Source organism: Gastrolobium bilobum, unplaced genomic scaffold (genome assembly GCF_033153095.1).
Source record: "Gastrolobium bilobum isolate Gb01-03AN ecotype WA unplaced genomic scaffold, APGP_CSIRO_Gbil_v1 utg9052, whole genome shotgun sequence".
NCBI lineage: Eukaryota > Viridiplantae > Streptophyta > Magnoliopsida > Fabales > Fabaceae > Gastrolobium > Gastrolobium bilobum.
Window position 1 is genome coordinate 254,137 of NW_026897360.1, and position 21,071 is coordinate 275,207.

Below are 21,071 nucleotides of genomic sequence, written 5' to 3' on the forward strand. Positions count from 1 at the left end.
TTTTTTCCATCAACACCCCTACTTAACATTATTTGGAACTTAATTAAATATACCTATTTTACCCTTCTTAGAAGAAGAAAATAAAGTGATAAAGAAATAAGATGAAATATTATAAAAGCTTAGAACACTTAATAAAAGACTAAAAGAAAAAAAGGAAAAAAATTAAATGTGTCTAAATAAAAATATATATAAATAAAGACAAAAAAAATAGAGGAAAAATAAAAGTCAAATATGTTAAAAATCACAACCAGAAAAGACTAAAATAAAAAAATAAAAAAAATTAGTCCATATGAAAAAAAATACTAAAAACGAAAAACTAGAAGAAAAATTAAGATACAAAATAAAATAAAATAAAATCACAATTATGAGTTTTCAATATATTTGATTTGATTTTTTAATTTATTTTATTTTTTTGTCCTTGATCTATTTATTTTTTTATTTTAGATATGTTTGGTCTTTTTTCTAATTTTATAATTTTTACATTTTGGTCTATTTTATTCTGATTTTTTTTTTAGTCTTGTGACTAGGGGTGTTAACGGGCCGAGCCGAGCCGAGCTTTGGTCTTAAAAGGCTAAGCCTGTGTTTAAATGTGTCAGCATGACCAAGCATGTTACCTGTATGAATATAATTTCAGCCTTTGGCCTGTCTTATTTACAAAAAATAAAAGCCTGATTTAGCCTGTTTAAAACAAAATAAGATAACAAAAATTTATCCAAACAAAATATACAATCAACATCACTAGTAATTTCATAAATATTCATAAATTTAATGATATCCAAACAGCATAATATAAAACAAAATCATTCAAAAAGTCTGTTTAATTAATAAAATAGGATGAAATGGATTGAGGAGAGAGAGAGCTATCACTAGTAGTATAAAAAATATAAAATAAAAATAAAAATTAATATATTAGGCCAGCCTGAGAGGCTCTAAGGCCGAGCTTTTAAATTGAAGCCTAGAGCCTTTTTATTAAACGAGCTTTTATACAATTCCAAGCAGAGTTCCAACAATCAATTTTAGACATAAAAGCTCAGGCCTTCACGAGCCAAGCCAAAGGCCCCTGGCTCATTTAGCACACCTACTTGTGACACCCCATCTACTAAGGATTTTCATAAAAAAATTAAAAAAGAGAGAGAGAGAGAGATAGAGTAAAATAAAGGTATAAAAAAGACCAAACATATATAAATAAAAAGAATTAAATAGATCAAGGATAAAATAAATAAATATATTAAAAATTCATAACTGTGATTTCTTCATGTTCTATTTTTTTATTTTATCTTTTATCATAATATTTTCTTCTATTTTTTTGTATTCAATGTATATATTTTTTATTTAGATTCTTTTAAATTTTTTAATATTTTAATTTTTTTCTGTCACTGTTATGATTTTTAACGTATTTGGTCTTATTTTTCTTCTATTTTTGTTGTCCTTTTTCTATTTTTTATTTAGACATATTTGATCCTTTTTTTCTTTTAGTCATTTATTAAGTATTTTAAGTTTTCATAACTTTTGGTCTTTTTTTATCATTTTCTTTTCTTTTTCTAAGAAGGGTAAAGTAGGTATATTTAGTTAAGTTTCTAAAAGTGTTAAGGATGGCGATAGATGAAAAAACCACATAGGTTTAAGTGATTAAAAAAAAGCTTTAATTTTTCTACAGTGAATATAGATAAGTTATTTACATTTACTTCCAAAATTACGTCGTTTTGAACTGAAAAATAAAAAAATTATAATAAAAAATATTATTATAACCCTGAAATAAATTATAATTATATAAATACCTTGATTTTTGTCCCAAAATAATGTCATTTTGGACTCAATATAGATAATTTATCTACATTGACCGTAGAAAAATTGAACCCTTAAAAAAAACATAGAGATGTAAGTGATGCAAAACATAATAATGGGGGATTTTGAACTTTTCCCTAAAAAAATAATAATTATGAGCTATAATAACTTTTTCTATATATATATATATAGGGTTAGGATCATTTTACACCAATGTAAGTTACACTTTCAATCTTGACCATTAATCTCACTTATATCTAAGGACTCTAATTTTTTAATAATATGAGTCATTGGATACAAGCGGATCAATGCTCAAGATTGAGTGTAAGACTTCTAACTCTTACACTGATGTAAGAATATATATATATATATATATATATATATATATATATATATATATATATATAAACTACAAATTGCTAAAGAAAACATATTGCTAAAGTTTCATTTTCATCTCAGATGTTTTCAAAATTTATCAAATTGATAAGTTTTGCAAATAATTACACCATCTTACGAAGATCTTTTAAATTAGTGGCTGAGACGAATTCATATGTTTTTGCACAATATGAGATGAAAATAAAATAATATTATTATATGATGAAAATAAAACCTTAGAACAAAATTAATGAACAAAAGGTAATGCTTTTCTTATAATGAATTTTTTATTTATCAATTTCATTTTTTTATATATGTTAATTGTGCTTTTCGTGCAGATTAATTACTAAAATTGCATTAAATTCATTATCACTATAAAAGATAGTATTGGAGGTTTTTTTTTTGATACAATGATAGAAATTGTGTTAGAAATTTTTATAATAACTGTGGGCTTCAATCAATTGTAGTTTTTCTTATTTTAATAAAAATGGGCTAAGTCATGATTCATATAGGGATGCAGTATAAAGTCCAGATAATTAGTGATCTTTTTGTTTGGACTTGGATATCTGTAAACTGATTAGTATGGGTAACAGTGTAGACCTAACCCATTGACCCATGATGGGAAAGAGACTATGGTTAATAAGTTTGGCTAGGTCCCCTCTGCATTCAAAACGTATTGAAAAATCGTCACTCCACAACTCGCCCCATTGACGGTTGTGATCAGGGAGTGGTGTGAATTGCATAGGAAGATCTTGGTATTTCCACTGCAGGAGTATTAGAGGAAACAAGAAGTCTTCAATAAATCAAAAATCATGTCTTCAACAAGTAAGCCTGTACTGATGGAATCAGTAAGCCCACTGTGTACCCTGATAGGGTAATATCAATATATGGATAATACCTTCAGCCAAGGTAAAGACCTGGCTAATAGGCAATGTTCCAAGGGTTTGGTGAGTTAATATCAATGGCAGATAATGAGCAGTAATGAGACTAAATACAAATGGGCATAACAACAGTACATAAAATCTATCTTTCTATGTGTGGAAGGAGTGGTATTTATAGAGGTCCTATGTGCTGATCCGTTGAGGGGTCCTCTTCTGGAGGTCAACGCTCCTTGGGGCCAGCTATGATTAGCTCCCATAGCTGGAGTAGGCAGTGATACAGTACCTGCTTCTGGCGATGGCAGCATGGGACAGAGGGGCGTTTACCTGTAATGGTATCTGGGGCGACTTGCAGAGGGTTGGGGTTCCTAGGAGAGGCATTTTTGTGTCTCGCTTAGGAACGCGACCGCCTAGGGACTAGCGCTTGGTCGATGCTAGTAGGGCTGACATGTACAAGTGGGGGGTCATTGGACCTCCGCCATTAGGCTACCCACATGGTTGGGCTCTTTTAGGGGAAAGGGTTTATTGGGCTTCTTAGGGGTTAGGTTATCCAGAACAAAGCCTAAATCTTTTGGTGTCCTAATTTCATATAATCTTATCTTGAAATTTCTTACATTTGGTATCAGAGCCTAAATTATATAAATTAAGACCCAATTATTTAAAGTTGAACATGATGACTATTTTGGGATTCAATTCGTTGTATCCAAATATATTATTTTCTAATCGAATAGTTCTTCTAAAAAAAAACCTAATTTTCTTTTAGTTGTAAAAGTATAACGTTCGGTGCTATTATCTTCACAATATTTTGTAAAAAATTTGTGAGATTTTAATTTATTGCAATTGATATTGTTTAAACGAAGTCAACAGACATATTACATATAAATAATTTTTAATTTGGAACGAATTGTTGTTGGGTAAAAGCTAGAACTTGAAATTACATGCTCGAAAGTGAATTCATGAATTTGAATGCTAATGTTGTGCGCCACTTAATATTAATATTGATGAAAAATAATGCTGCCTTTATTTGATGAAATTGACGAAATTCAAAACAATGTTGAATTTAAAAAAAAAAAAAAAAACTGTTACGAGGTTGTTGAACAATTTGCGTGTTTATGTTTAAACAAATGCTATTATTATTATTATTTGATTTGAGATCCTTGTTGAATTTTTTTGAAAGTTTTAAAAATATATATTTTTGTTATTGTGGATCAATGTGAATACTTGGATAAAAATATGTACATTATTGTTGGTGTCTTCTTGTTTTATTTGAAACTATTTGGAATGAATAATTTAAAATAAAAGTTATTTGGTTGTCATGTGACGTACGTACATTCCATTCGACGTGAATAAAAATGCATGAATTCATGATAACTTTGATGAAACTACTTCATTTAGAGTTAGGCATTATTTATGGAAGCAATTTATTTTTGTGGTGATTGATATGATGTGTGGAGAAGAAAACTTATTTGCATTGTTATGAAAATTGGACCGGACCGGCCGGGTAAACCCAAAACCCGGTGAACCGGTCATTTGACCGGTCCGGTTATCACATTGAATCGGTCAAGCAACAGACCCGGTATGACTCGGTGCAACTCAGTCGGTTTTGGTGAAAAATCGGTGACCCGGCCCGAGTTTTAAAAAAAAATATTTTCAAAAAAAAAAAAAGTTTTTCAAAAAAAATATCATAATTGACATATTTGAGTGATCTGTTACTTATTGACTTACATAAGTTATGTACCTACAATCTTAATATTATCTCAATTATGCACTATGCAGGAAATTTTGATTTGATAATTAGAGATGTCGTTTACTAAACCTGAAACACCAATATAACAAGCATTATGTGTTTGTTTGATCCTTTATTGGACAATAATGTATAATTTATTATTTTTCATATTAAAATGTTTAGAATTTATATTATTTTTTCAGCTATTTGAGTATATTTATAATTTTTTTAATATAAATTATAGATTTATATATAATCACTGGGTCATGTGGTTCAACCAGTGACCCAGTGGTTGAACCAGTGACCCAGTACCTCGATCGGGTCATTGACCGGGCCGGTTTTAATAACATTGCTTATTTGGCTCTTTTAAGTAAAGCCCATCTACAGGCTTTGGCACATGAGACACTTGTGAGCCCAATAACAACCTAATTTTACCAAATATTACTTGTGTGATGTTATAATTAAATGTGACTTTGTAATATATTATTAGGTTTCGGTGTATATGTTGGTGAAAAATATACCAGATAAAATAGATTTGTTATATTTGCATCCAATGATGATGTGACTAGATGTGGTTATGATATATTGTTAGTTGTTGTCAGTTGTTGTCAGCTTCTAATGCTCGCTCTAATATTTTTGTTTATTGAGGTACATGCTTCCGCTTGAAATGTTTACACATAAATCTTGTTTAACAATGCTATTATTTTGAATTCATTGTTTCACCTAATTATTGATTGTATTATAATTTTGGACAATAAAAAATTGATTATTGTGCAAGAGTTTTCATAAATTACTATGGGTAATTACAACCAAAGTTGGATTGCTCATATTGGTTTGTGAAAATTTCTTTGTAAAATTTGAGGAAAGATTTTGGTTATTTCATGCAATTTCCTGCCCAAAAGGGGTAATTGTTTGTTATAACCGTAAACTTGTTTGGGATGATGTTAATGGAGGTGCATTGGTCTAGGTGATCTGTCTGGCCAAAGGGGACACATCTCTGAAGCTAGTGTATTCTCAGTGAGCAAATTTTGTTTGAGGATGTAAATCAAGTTATTGGAGGCTCATTGGCCTAGAGATTTATCTGCCCAAAGGGGATGTATTTTTGAACCAAATGTTATACTCATTGATTAACTCATCTGAGGTACTGACCTTGGTTTAGACCTTGGTTTGTACGTTCTGCCCAAAGGAGAATGTACTATTATGTTGACCTTTGTATGACAACCTGTTGTGCTCAATGATTAACTCATCCTAAGCAAGTTTTTCTTGAGGTTGTAGATGAAGTTATTGGAGACTCATTGGTCTAGGAATCTATCTGTCCAAAGAGGATAGATTTTCAAACCCAGTGTTGTGCTCATTGATTAACTCATCTGAGGTTCTGGCCTTGGTTTAACCTTAGTTAGTGCATTCTGCCCAAAGGGGAATGTACTATTATGTTGTCCTCATTATAATATCTGGACTAAATTGAATGTGTATATTGTCCTTTAGTTTATTATAATGGATACCTGTTTTGCCTTAATAATGAATTTATATATTAGTTCCTTTGAATAGATTTGAAAACATGTTTGATGCATTTTGAAATTAATATTTTGAAATATTTTTTTTTTATTTTTTTTATATACATAAATATTTATTTGGAATTTTTTGCTCTCGTTCATATTTAATTTTGTGAGCTCTTATTCATGTTTAATTCTGTAATAAATATTCATGTTCATTTTTCAAAAAAATTAATTAATGAAAAATTGTTACATATTATCGTGATTATAATGTTAGTATTTACTCTCCCAATTTTAGCGGAGATTTTATGTGCTTTGTCAATTAAGTTTGAATAGTGAGCTAAGATATATAATTGCTGATATTGGGGATTGAAATTTATGATACAAATTGTAATTTAGTAAATGCAATATAAATTTGGGAAACATATGCTATAAGGTTTTTCATATTATTTAGGTATGATTGTTGAGAATGTTATTTGTGAATCATCAGGGTTCTTCGTTAATAAAAATTAGTGTTTGCAATTATCTGCCCAAAGGAGAGTATATAATATGCTAATTATTTCGTTAAAATTATTTCATTGCCCATAATTAATATAATTGCATTTTCCTAATAAATATACTTATGATATGAATGATAATAATGTCATGATAGAAGTGTTGATTGTATTAAATTATACTAAATATAGATGAAATCTAGATTTTTTATTATTATTAATTTTGATCTTGATAAGGCATTACGTTAAAGTTATCCTATAGTTAATGTGGAGAGTATACTTGACATTTTCTTTAGTGTGAGAAATATAATTGATTTTGGGTGATTAAAGTTATCGTGGAGTCAGTGAGAGATATTTGCTTAGTTTTTTATGTCATGATATGAGTTTATTTTGAAATGAATTTTCTATAAGGCCTCTTTGAGAAAGATTTTGAATTCTATCAACATGGATTTTATTTTACATTAATGGTGATTTGATGAGGTAGTGACTTTTTTGAGCTATGATGAAAATAATTTCTGTTAGTTTGTTTACCATAAGGTCAGTGGGAGAAAAGTCATTTTTCTTGTATTGTATGTGGACGACTTAGTTATTGAGAATGTTAACTGACTTTCTAACCAAAGGACTTAGGCCCATAATATTTGAAATGCATGTGAAGAACATGAGCATTGTGAGTCGCTTTGATGTGCTTGGTTAGTGGGAGTTTGAGTTCTTTGTTATTTACTTATCATGTTGAATTGTTTATTATAGACATAATTGATAATTGGTTGATATACAAATCTCTTTTGGAGCAAATGATAATACATTGATTTTTGTTATTGTATAACTGCATATTTTTGTTTGTGTTTATCAATTGTGAAATATTGGAATTCAGTGTCGTTGAGACCACCATGCCTGTGATTGACACTATATTGGAGTTTGAGGCATGATAATAAGATTTTGGAACTCAGTGTAGTCAGGACCACCATGCATGTGGTTGACACTATATTGGAGTTTGAGGCATGATAATAAGATTTTTGAACTCAGTGTAGTCAGTACCACCATGCCTGTGGTTGACACTATATTGGAGTTTGAGGCATGATTTTGGAACTCAATGTCGTTGAAACCATCATATCTGTGGTTGACACTATATGGGAGTTTGAGATATAATGGTGTTTTAGGATTATAGGGCCCGTAGTCGACACCATATTTGATTATATGATGGTTTTTTGATAAACCATGGAATTTCTCTGGCTAGGCATTTGAGAGAAATTTGAAGACTGTCAGAAAAAATAGCAGTTAGGCAATTGTTGGATCACATTGGCATGCTATTTTCTTGCTACACTCCACACTAATGACTTGTCGACGGAGTCAAGTAACATTTGTGACCGTGGAAGGTCTTATATCGGTAAGGGTATAATCACCGCTTGATTCAATGTGATTTGATTTTAGTTGGATGGAATCATATTCAGATATTGCACCTTGGATCATATGCTTTCTTAAAATGTAGCCACATTATAAGAATTAGTCCTTAGCCCGAGAGTCATTTTCAAATAACTTGTTTTTCTTTTCTCTTTTAAATTAAAATTTTACAATTGATTTTGCCCAAGTGGGAGAATGTTAGAAATTTTTATAATAATTGTGGACTTCAATCAATTGTAGTTTTTCTTGTTTTAATAAAAACGGGCTAAGTCATGATCCATAAATGGGTGTAGTATAAAGCCCAGTTAATTAGTGATCCTTTTTGTTTGGGCTTGGATATCTGTAAATTGATTAGTGTGGGTAACAGTGTAGGCCTAACCCATAGGCTCATGATGGGAAGGGGACTAAGGTTAATAAGTTTGGCTAGGTCCCCTCTGCATTCACGACTTGTTAAAAAATCGGCACTCCACAACTCACCTCATCGACGGTTGTGATCAGGGAGTGGTGTGAATTACAGAGGAAGATCCTGGTCTTTCCATTGCAAGAGTATTAGAGGAAACAAGAAACATTCAATAAATCAAGAATCATGTCTTCAACAAGTAAGCCTAAATCTTTTAGTGTTCTAATTTCATATAATCTCATCTTGAAATATCTTATAAATTGAACACATAACATAATACAAACTATTCAAATCTCTCATCACTAAACCAAATCTAGTGGCTTATAGTATTGGAGTTCTTAATATAAGATAAGTTGACTAAGCAAGATTTGATGAAGTCCTAGTCAAGTTGTACCATAAAGAGCTTTGAGTCAAAAAATAAATAACAGACACTTGAGGATCATATCTTAACCTCTTTTAATAAATAATACAATAAGAATATTAAGGTACTTGATAATTTTAAATTCGTATTGTAACTGCTATCGGTATTTTAGTAAGTAATAAAGTAATAAGAAAAATGTGTTTATATATCCAACAACTATGTTACACTTGTTAAAAGTGATTGTTTGAATCCCAAAATCAAAAGTTTGATCCTTAGAGAAACACTCGTGGGAAGTACTTTGACTAAGGGTGTAAATGGATCACACGACCTATTAGAGGCGTATAGCTCAACCTATGTCTCACCTAGCCTAGTATATATGGTAAGATAACCTATTTAGAAAGTAGATTATATGTTTTCTGTAACATCCCGGGCGCTGACGAGGGCGGGGAGTGATCGCCGGTGCGAAAGGGCATGGACAAGGAGTGGCTCCTGGCAGGCTTCCAGCGACGGGGGTACATGAATGAATCGAATCAACACCCGAAAGAGAGATTCCAGAGACTGTGCTGGTATGGGACGGTACAGTTGGGAATAGCTTATAAGAATTAATTGGATCTACCTATACTAACAAGACTACTTTTTGGTAGCCCGAAACGGAAGAACTCCATAGTTAAGTGTGCTTGACTTGGGGCAATTCTGGGATGAGTGACCTCTTGGGAAGTTTTCCCGGGAAGTGTGCGAGTGAGGACAAAGCACGCTGAAAAGTCTCGTGTTAGTGTGTGGGGATAGTCGTTGATCCTCGCAAGTTGTCAGGCGTTACAAGTGGTATCAGAACAGGGCCTCTCTTCCAGTACGGTGTGGTTCGAGGACGAGCCAAGCGGAAGCTGGTGGGCATGTAACATCTCGGGCACTGACGAGGGCGGGGAGTAATCGCCGGTGCGAAAGGGCATGGACAAGGAGCGGCTCCTGGCAGGCTTCCAGCGACGGTGGTACATGAATGAATCGAATCAACACCCGAAAGAGAGGAATTTCAGAGACTGTGCTGGTATGGGACGGTACAATTGGGAATAACTTATAAGAATTAATTCGTACTACCTATACTAACAAGATGCATCTACTTTTCAGTAGCCCGGAACGGAAGAACTCCATAGTTAAGCGTGCTTGACTTGGGGCAATTTTGGGATTGGTGACTTCCTGGGAAGTTTTCCCGAGAATTGTGCGAGTGAGGACAAAACACGCTAAAAAGTCTCGTATTAGTGTGTGGGGACAGTCATTGATCCTTACAAGTTGCCAGACGTTACATTTTCCTTTATAAAGTCTGACCACAAACATACAAACCAACATACAAAATTTTAGAAACTTTAAACCCATTATATTATTATTTAAATAATTTTAATATTATTTAAATAATAATATTAGTTATTTTTAAATTTTTCAAGGTTTAATAGGTTTAAATAAGCTAACATATCTAGATTACTTTTTAATTTTTAAATATAACCTAAGCCAGACTTAAAATTTAGCCTCTTTTTTTTACAAAAAAAAAAATTAGCTTACTTCATGCTAATACTCTAGGTCAAACTTATAATATTATATAAAGGCCTAATCTATTTAAATAATGAATAAATTTTTGGTACTACTGTTGTACCAAAGATTCAGTGCATCCCACCAAAGAAAATATTTTTTTTGTCAAATTTTTTCTCTCTCCTCTGATGCGTAATGCTCTCATTGATGAGATGGACTGAATCTAGGTACAACAGTAGTACCAAAAATTTATTCTTAAATAAAAGTCTAATATTACCCTACTCATTTACATTCTTATAGCTTTGGCCTTCTTCATACTCATATCGAAATTGCGGAAGCACTGTGTATATTTTCTAAAAAGGTTTTATAGGAGTTATGTTGTAGAAAAAGTGATTGTGTAATGTTATAGAGATTCATTTTGCGTAAGTTAATTTTTATTTTTTTTGTGCTTCAAAAAGTGCGGACTCCACAAAATATTATGTGTGTAGAAAAAATTGTGTCATGTGACATATGATAAATGCAAATCCTTTTTAAAAATGGAAAATCGAGTCTTATATTGCTGGAGGAATTTTTTTTCCAGACACCATCAAAAGTTTTGTCCCTCTTTTTTTAAAAAAATTTCAAGTGGGTACCGCCATTTTGTACCTCAGCTGCAGATGGAAAGTCTCTATTGTGAAAGGGGAGAAATAAAGCCCTTTACAAAAATAATAAAGAAAAATATTATAATATTATTCTCATAAAAGTTGTGTGATTATCAAGAAGAAAATTTGTTGCCGAATTTATTTGTGGCACTCTTTTCATTGATTGTATTCAAATTTTTCGTTTGTCAATCAAACTTCTCTGCCTGAGGAACCCGTAGTTATCTTCTTTATTTATTTCGAACTCTCCTCTATATATAAAGATTCTTTATTTGATAATTCTGCATTCTTTTGGTTCTTTCCAAATATTTATATCGTGTATATTTAATTTTTCGATTAGATTTAAAATTCTTGATTTCTGTTTATTATCAATTTTGATTTCCAGCTTTTTTAACCTTAACTTTTTTTTAGTTAATTCAATTCTAATTATTTCTTTGAGGTGAGTTGGCCCTTCTGATATTTCCACAGACTTCGACTTTCTAAACCGGCTATGGAACTAATTCGTAGCGTTGAGCGGTTTCAAATCCCTCCCAATTGTGACAATGGGAATCGAACCGAGACATTTTCTTTTCCACTTACATAGCTCTCTTATTATCAAATGAACTACCACGATTTGATTTAAGGGAAATTGAAGAGTTATGTTACTGGAACATAAAACTTTTTTCCTACTGATACATAGAAATCAAAGCCAGCTTTTATTTATTTATTTTTTCTAAAAGTACAGCGGACTCCACAGACACTGTGTCTGCAGGAAATTGGGTTTTTTAACCTTCATCAGAATTCAAAATATGATTTTAATAAAATTCTCCTTCTCCAAACTTTTCGTCGAAACTCTTATTCTAATTCAAAACCTTTAAAATTACACATTAATGTATATATATATATATATATATATATATATATATATATATATATATATATATATATATATGAAAAAATATTTCTCAAACTGTTTGAGATAAGTTTATCTCCGGCCATCCTAAAACTACGTCGTTTTGTTTATTTATTTTCTTATATTAATTGATTCACCTTTGAATGATTATGATTCCTTTTTTCTCTGTCTTCCTTTATCACCATTGATTCATCTTTGTACGGTTATGATTTAGTAGCCGGAAATAAATATGGGCTTATCGTTTCTCAAGCTGCTTGAGACAATGTTATCTCCGGCTACTAAATCATAACCGTACAAAATGGATCAATGGTGATAAAGGAAGACAGAGAAAAGGAGAATCATAATCATTCAAAGGTGAATCAATTAATATAAGAAAATAAATAAACAAAACGACGTAGTTTTGGGATGGCCGGAGATAAACTTATCTCAAGTTACAAGAGAAATATTTTTCCCATATATATATAATGCATATTAAAGATAAAATATTAAATTTATAAATAAAAATAATTAAAATTGAAGAAAATAATAATAATTAAATATAAAAGTATATAAGTTTGCGTTACAACATTTTCTAAGAAAGATTCTAAAATAATATAACTCTGCCGCATGATAAAGCAGGTTCAACATCAAATTTGTTTAGGTAAAGAAAGTAGTTAGCTCTTTTTTCTTCAAGGAACCAAATATGACATGAAAATTGTCACACACACAAAAAAAAAAAAAGTATTCCACCGATAATATGTGGTTAACAAGTCCCTCATATAACATGTTACCAAAAATCTCTTTACGTTTCATTTATATTTATTCGATAATGTGATATCAACGTATCAATATAAAGGAGTGGTTCCAAAGATCACCTCACGTCAAGCTTTTATTTCACTTTTAAATATATAAAAAAAAAAGAAGCTGATATTTCATATAAAGAAGACATCCATGAATTTGTTGTTAACCAAATCCCTTACATAACATGTTTGGCTGGATTTTCTCCAATCTCCACATAGAAAGTGGAGTTGATCATAATTATTTAAGAAAACAAAATTATAATTAAATTATAATTCTTTACTTTTTTTTCCTTTTAAAGTGAATTTTTAAAAGGGTTTGATGTTTGTCATTTTAAATGACATAAGTTATGTCATTTTAATAGAGAGATATACACAAAAAATAAAAATAACGAGGGAGAAAGTGAGAGTGGTTTGTTTTTTAATTTAAATTTCAAATAAAAAATTATTTTGTGTCTATCTCTCTTAAAATAACATAACTTTATGTCATTTAAAATGACAAATATTTTTTCCTTTTTTAAATAAGAGATTTTTTAATGGAAAAAATATTTGTCTTCTTACATGATATAATTTTTTATTATTTTAGATTCTAGCCGTTGATTTCCGTCAATCAATGATTATAATTTATTGGGTCAAATTACTATTGACCCAATAGATTATAACAGTTGATTGATGGAAATCAACTATTAAGATCTAAAATGATACAAATATTTTTTCTTATTTAATTCAATAATAACTCAATCATCTTTCTTTATAGTTATCATATTAGATTATATATATATATATATATATATATATATATATTCACTGGGATTAACCTAGTGGTGTAGAGTGTGTGTTAGATGTTTGTAGTGTAGTGGTGTGTATTCAATTTCTATCTAAAAAAAATTATATATATATAGCTCACCTCTTTGTAAATTTTGCAATATCAACATGAACATGAACATAAATTCCAAATTCTTAACCCCTGTTGCTTCATATTCGTAGTTTTGATTCCAATTGCTCCATCATTATTCCAAGGAAACATCTTTCAGTTCCAGTTCCAATCAACGTCACCTTGCAGTGCTTCCCTTTGAATGCACTCCATCATCACCCAACTGCGAGACTACTCTCACCATATTCAAAAGACAAGATTTTGAAGCAACCCACATAACCAGTTGCTAAACCAAGTTCACTCTTACCACTTTTTTTGTCAAAGGGTAGTTGTTGTTGTTGTTTTTGTAACGTTGTTTGAATTATGGTGGAGAACTCAGACACATTTGGGATGTTCCATACCATAAGGCTTGACTTTAAGCGTTGGTTTCCAGCACCCTTAGCCTCTCACAAGACCCTTTTTGCGTTCCTGTGGATTGCTGCATTTGCTTCTGTTTTCCTTTGGCAGAGGAATGCAGTTACTGCGTTCTTGGTGTTGGGTGGTGGTGTTCCGGTGATGCCATTGCCGATGCTGCGGCCAGTGGTTTTTAATTTGACGGATTTTGGTGGGGTTGGAGATGGTGTTACTCTGAACACTGAAGCCTTTGAGAGGGCTATTTCTGCTATCTCCAAGTTGGGGAACAATGGTGGTGGCCAACTGAATGTGCCACCTGGTCGTTGGCTTACAGCACCCTTTAATCTAACCAGTCATATGACTCTTTTTCTAGCTGAAGATGCTGTCATACTTGGAATTCAGGTGAGTTTTTTTTTTGTTCTTATTTTATGTTGTGTTTGTTGTTTCAAATGTGAATTCAAAATAATGATAATTGTCATGAGGACTAATGATTGTTACCCATTATATTATGTGTTCCGCTATATTTTATCATTTTTCTCTTTAGTTCCACTCTTTCATAATTAAAGATTTTTTTACATTGTATCTGTTTTGTTATGTGATGACTAACAGGATGAAAAGTATTGGCCTTTGATGCCTGCATTGCCTTCATATGGGTATGGTAGGGAACACCCTGGCCCTCGATATAGCAGTTTGATTCATGGTCAAAATCTTATAGATGTTGTGATAACAGGTGAGGATTTTTCTTCCTTCTTCCAATGAGTGGTGTCAATAACCAATTGAAGCTAAAAACTTAAGTTACTAATACATGAGTTTTAAATGATTTTATATTATATCTCTTTAGTACATCCCTTATGCAAGAGTGCTTTGAGTTTAAAACGTGGATATTGCACAGACTCATTTTTTTAAAGTGGGATTGATAAGGATTGAACTCGTGACCCATGATCACGGAGGCTCTCTAACAAGTGGAAGAGTAAAAATGTTCTTTACTTAGTTTCTAAGTTTTTCTGATTCTATGCATTGTCATAATTGACAGGGCATAATGGTACCATAAATGGACAGGGACAAACATGGTGGAAAAAATATCGCCAGAAGCTTCTCAACCACACAAGGGGGCCACTTGTTCAGATCTTGTGGTCTAGTGACATTGTGATCACTAATATTACCTTGCGTGACTCTCCTTTTTGGACACTTCATCCATATGACTGCAAGAATGTTACTATAAAAAACGTTACAATATTGGCTCCAGTATTTCAAGCTCCAAATACTGATGGCATAGATCCTGGCAAGTTTCTTCTACAAAGTGTTTACTAAAATCTTCATCTGTATTAGTTTGTTGTAATGAGGAATTTTAGCAAATTCTAATTTCTATAATATGAACAGATTCTTGTGAGGATATGTTGATAGAGGACTGTTACATAAGTGTTGGGGATGATGCAATTGCAATAAAAAGTGGTTGGGATCAGTATGGAATTGCTTATGGAAAACCTTCCAGGAATATAGTAATCCGAAACCTTGTTGTTCGCTCTAATGTCAGGTGAAATGAAAATCCCTAACTAAATCTACAGTTATACTTGTTGCATGCTTTTCAGCATCTTATTGTTCTCTGATCATGCTTGCTCGCATTTCTTTGTGTGTTTGTTTGAAAATTTGATTACTCGTTATGAAACATATCATGTGTTAGGCACAGGATTTTTCTGAATCTGCATACACTTATGAATCAAGGGAACAGAAGCATTGTTTTGTCCATCACCATAATTTCTCACATTCTCTAATCTATTCCTTTATATATATGTTTAGAGGTAGTTGAAGTATTACACCAAAAAGCATTAAATTTGGAATCTTCAACAATATTACCTCCAGCTTAGGGAACACTCTACAAATAATACAAGCCATATTAGGCTCAGGCTCATATAGATCCAAATAATCAGGCTCTCACCTATTAGGCTGCTTATATGTGAATCAGATTATAAGTTTTGAGATTTGGTTATTCTAAAATGCTAAACATAAAACAAATTCAGTGGCATCAAACCAATAATGATTTTTATTGTTGATTGAAATGCAACAACAGTGCTGGCATATCAATAGGCAGTGAGATGTCTGGTGGGGTATCCAATGTAACGGTGGAGAACATTCTCGTATGGGAATCTAGGCGTGCTATAAGGATCAAGACTGCACCTGGAAGAGGTGGATATGTGCAACAAATAACTTACCGGAATCTAACGTTTAACAATGTTCGTGTTGGAATTGTTATCAAGACTGATTACAATGAACACCCTGATGCTGGATACGATCCTAAAGCACTTCCACTACTTAGAGACATAAGTTTCATCACTGTCCGTGGCCATGGAGTTCGTGTGCCAGTAAGGATTCAAGGTAGTGAACAGATTCCAGTTAGAAATGTGACTATCCAGGATATGAAGGTTGGAATAACCTCCAAGAAGAAGCATATTTTCCAATGTGCCTATGTCCAAGGTCAGGTAATAGGGACCATTTTTCCTGCTCCATGTGGGAACTTTGATCAGTACAATGAGCAAGGCCAGCTGGTTAAGCATTCTGTGTCCCATAATGTAACAGATATAGATTATGAAATTTGAGGTAGCCTTTGTTCCATTAGTCAGGCCTCAATGTATGTCTGATTATCTATTAGATCATTTTTGTAAGGGGTTGTAGCAGTCAAGTCATACTTTTTTTTTTTTTTTCCTTAATTCATTTATAGTTTTCTTAGGTGTTAAGTTGTATATAGGAAAAATTTCCCAAGATTAAACAAATACATAAGCCGTGTGCTGAGGATTATTCGAGAGTGTATTTAGTTGCTTGATTTTGTCCTTTTTTATGATTTTTCTGCTGAGGTAGAGAATACTGTGATATCAGTCTGAAAGGGGTCTATTTTGCTTTATAAATTATAATCCAAAGTTAATTAGAGACCAGTTCATATATCTATAAATAATTGCCAGATAAAATTCAGCAAATAAAAGAATACTGATGGCTAGCCCATTTTAGATTTATAATTACATATTTAAGTACCATAAATTCTTGTTACACTTAAGTCTATATACAATGGTACATTTTAATGAGATAGTTTAATTCATATACTGCTATAATTATGCTTGATGAATGGCTGGATAAGTTATCCTTGCCTGGTCCATAAGCTACAAATGGACCCTGGCCTTTGGCTGATCGATGGTGGTTCTCCAACTAAATGTCCACACCGCGTTTCTTATAAGACTAGAACAATACCTTTTATTTGAACCAGTTTTTTAGATTTAAGTTAGGTCCAGTTTATCATCAATTCTAATATGATCCCCATATTCCACCAAGAACGTGGATTAATTAATAAAGAATTGTTCCACCTTAATTAGTGGTTTCAAATTCGAGTGCTCTTATATAATCCTCCCCAGCTTGAATCGGATTAGTGGAATAATGGATGAACCATAATATAATCCCCATATCAGTTGGCTATTTGGGCAAAGCTCTATTTATAATGTCTAGACAATCCTCTTCAACTAAGATCCCGCCTCAGTTTGGAACATATACAAAGTACATCTTATAATGATTTGGTCAATACTCTTCACTTGAATTAGCTTTTAGATATGGCAAATAGAACCGGAGTGGAGGGTTGACCTGTTCAACTCATAGAAAATGACAAATTTGATCAGATTTTCTAATATATTTTTTGGAAAAATATTTTCTCAGCATGTTGTAACTATTCGATTTGCGTGCAAAAATTTTCTTTATTTTTTTTTTCTTTTTAATAAATGTGGGGCCTACTATTTATTGAGTCACAACATGAGAATTCAATTCTCATGCAATATGAAAAAATCAAACCCTATATTTTTTATGCATGCTTTACACTGTTGTATGACTTGAGTTTTACCGAGTTAACTTGTGGGATCACTTCCTTGTTTATATATATTAGTAGCAAGTCGACTCATTTGTATCACCCACTATTTTTATTTAATTAAAAGGCTAAGTTGGACAAACTAATCTGTTCAAAACGGAGTAGATTGAAATTCCCAACCCATTTTTTAAAGAGTTTAATGTGTGTCATTTAAAAGGACATAAGTTGTGTGCTTTTAGAGTTTTAGTGACTTACACAAAGTATGACCAGTCATACTTTGTGTAAATCTGAAAAGTTTTTTTTCACTTTACACATCAGTGATGTGACTAGGAAGAGAGAAAAAAAACAACTTTTCAGCTTTATATAAGTATGACCAGTCATATTTTGTATAAATCACATAAAAAAATACAAACTTGTGTACTTTAAAATGATATTTTTTTCCCTTTTTTTAAAATAGGTATTTTGGGGATTAACATGCGACGATGTGATATGTTGACATGCATTGCTTTCTTTTTTCTTTTTTTTCTTTTTTGGTATTCAACAGGGGCTAGAAACCCCAACAACAAGAAAACAGCAAAACAGACAGAACAGAATTACAAACAGAAGAAAAAACTATAAGAACTAAAAACCAGTAGTCTTCACAGGTTCCTAGTGAATACCAGTAGCCAAACCAGGGTCCAGAATATCAGCAGCTAGGAGGTTAAGGAGGTCACAATGAGGAGATGAGATTGGGATGAAACCGTGAGGATCATCCAAGGCTTTTTTTGCAAGCCAATCTGCACACATGTTAGACTTCCTTGAAATACCATTTAACTGAACACTCCACTCCTTTTGCAGGAAAACTCAAATCTTAGCTACTAATGTTAGCTTTCGAGTGTCATTACCCCTAAGGGTAAGAAGGCTTAATGCTTGAGAAGAATCTGATTCCACAATTATCTGTTTCCAATTATGGTTCCAGGCAAAAACAAGGCCATGATAGACAGGCCATAGTTCGGCCATTAAGGAGGAACAGGAACCTAAAAACACCGAAAACCCACCAATCCAGTCTCCATTACTACCCCTTATGAGGCCTCCACATCCAGCCCTCTCACCATTCATAGCACCATCCACATTCAATTTGAAATAACCTTGTTTAGGGGCTATCCAATTTTCGGGTTTGATGGGGGGAGTGATGCTAAGGACCTCTTTTTTCCTGTAATCATAGCTGCACCTGATTTCCTCAATTTGGACTGCTAGAGGGATTGAAGGGTCCACAGGTCTCTTATAGCTTTCTTCATGAAGCTCTTTGTTCCTCCAATTCCAAAGGGAATTGCAAACAGTAAAAAACATATCCCTCCAATCCTTTCCATGGCAAGATTTTATATGTAAGTTGAGAAATAACCAATCATATAAGGAACCCGAACTGAAAAATCCCTGAGGAAGAGGGTGAAACATAGGTAAGAGCCAAACCTGTTTAGCCATGAAACAGTCCCTAAACACGTGTAAACACTCCTCCACTGTATCTGGACATAGATGGCAGCTGTTCGACCCTCCACTCCAATTGGCTACTCTATCTTTTATCAACATTCTTCCATGTAGCATCTTCCATAAGAGTATCTTAATTCTCTCTTTTCCTTTCCACTTCCATATACGGTCCCAACAGTTGTTTAATGGAGCAGTGGTTGAAGAGACCTGATTGCAATAAGCCAGTTTAACAATTGAGCTGCTCGGATTCCAGTTTTTCCAAACTATAATATCTTCTCCTACACCATTTTCTGGATGAGGGATGGCTAAGATCATATTAACAGTGTTTTGTTCAAAATTACTTAGAAGGAATTGCATGTTCCATCCCTCCTCTGAGCAAAACTTACTATGATTAATTATCAAGTCAGAATCTTCATCTTCAATTTCTTCACAAATTCCTATAGGAAGCAGACTACTTTGCATGTTGAACATAGGGATAGTTGATATAACTGATTTGGCCAAAGTAATCCTTCCTGCCATTGACAAACATTGCTTCTTCCAACCTTGAAGCCTGTTGTTAACCCTATCCATTAATTCTCCATAGTGCAATTTGCTTATACGGCCATGCTTCATTTTATAGCCAAGATATCTTCCCAGGTTCTTAGTGTGATCAAAACCACTAATCTCCACAATTGCATTCACAACATCCAGAGGGACATTTCCAGAAAAAAATATACTGGATTTAAGGAAGCTCACCTTTTGGCCATACATGCTGCCAAATTTGTTAAGGCAACTCATCATTATCTTTATTTGCTCAATGTTGGCTTCTCCAAATAAAATCAGGTCATCCGCAAATAAAAGATGGGATATAGATGGCCCACCTTTCCCAGCTTTCATTGGCTTCCACTCTTTCTTCTCCAAAGAGTTAGCAATTAAATGGGAAAGCTTTTCCATACAAAGGACAAAAATATAGGGTGATATTGGGTCACCATGTCTTAAGCCTCTGCTAGGGGAGATACTGCCTGCCTGAGTGTCATTCCAAAGGATCTCCAATTTAGAGGAGGAGATGCATTGCATGATAAGATTAACCAGAGGTACTGGAATATTCACCTCAGTCAAAACTTTATGGATAAATTTCTAGGACATCCGGTCATAAGCTTTTTCTAGATCAATCTTTATAGCAAAGAAACCCCTCTTCCCCTTCATTCTATTCATTGAATGGACCATCTCTTGGGCAATGACAATATTGTCCTGGATCTGTCTGTTAGGGACAAAGCTAACCTGTTGTGGAGAGATTAGCTTGTCTAGAAAAGGCTTCAGCTTTCCCACAATCAGTTTACTGATACCTTTGTATATAACAGAACACAGGACAATTGGCCTGAATTGGTTGATTTTTTCAGGTTTAGCCAGCTTAGGAATGAGAACAAGGTGGGTTTTGTTTAGATCTTTCACCAACTCTGGCATATTCCAAACCTGCTTGACACAATCAAAAACTTGTAATCTCAATAAATCCCAATTCTTTTGGAAGAAAATAGCAGGGAATTCGTCTGGTCCAGGAGCTTTAAGTTCATTCATAGAAAAGAAAGCCTCTTTGATTAATAAATCAGTGATGGGTTCTTGCATGACCTTTAAATATGATTCCTCCAAAACAGGCCAGGTATTATTAGTGTTGAACCAGGATCTGCATTCATCTTCCTCTGAAAAAAGATTCTTGAAAAAGGAATGAATAAGCAAAATCAAATTACTTTCTTCCCTCACAACCTGACCCTCATCATTCTTTAATTCTCTG

General features: G+C 32.8%; 1 protein-coding gene across 1 annotated transcript; it reads left to right on the forward strand.

Annotated features, from left to right (window-relative positions):
- Positions 1-13,971: 13,971 nt before the first annotated feature.
- Positions 13,972-16,753, forward strand: LOC133306246 (probable polygalacturonase). The gene is made up of 5 exons (XM_061506534.1): positions 13,972-14,403; positions 14,611-14,731; positions 15,035-15,283; positions 15,382-15,535; positions 16,070-16,753. The coding sequence occupies exons 1-5, from the start codon at positions 13,972-13,974 to the stop codon at positions 16,593-16,595; spliced, it is 1,482 nt and encodes a 493-aa protein (XP_061362518.1). The 3' UTR covers positions 16,596-16,753.
- The last annotated feature ends 4,318 nt before the right edge of the window (positions 16,754-21,071 follow it).

Excerpts from the sequence above, each read along its gene's own strand:
- LOC133306246 (XM_061506534.1), top strand. The coding sequence starts at position 13,972 with ATGGTGGAGAACTCAGACACATTTGGGATGTTCCATACCATAAGGCTT. Across the intron at positions 14,732-15,034 it reads TATAGATGTTGTGATAACAG|GGCATAATGGTACCATAAAT; the intron begins GTGAGGATTTTT and ends CATAATTGACAG. Across the intron at positions 15,536-16,069 it reads GTTGTTCGCTCTAATGTCAG|TGCTGGCATATCAATAGGCA; the intron begins GTGAAATGAAAA and ends ATGCAACAACAG.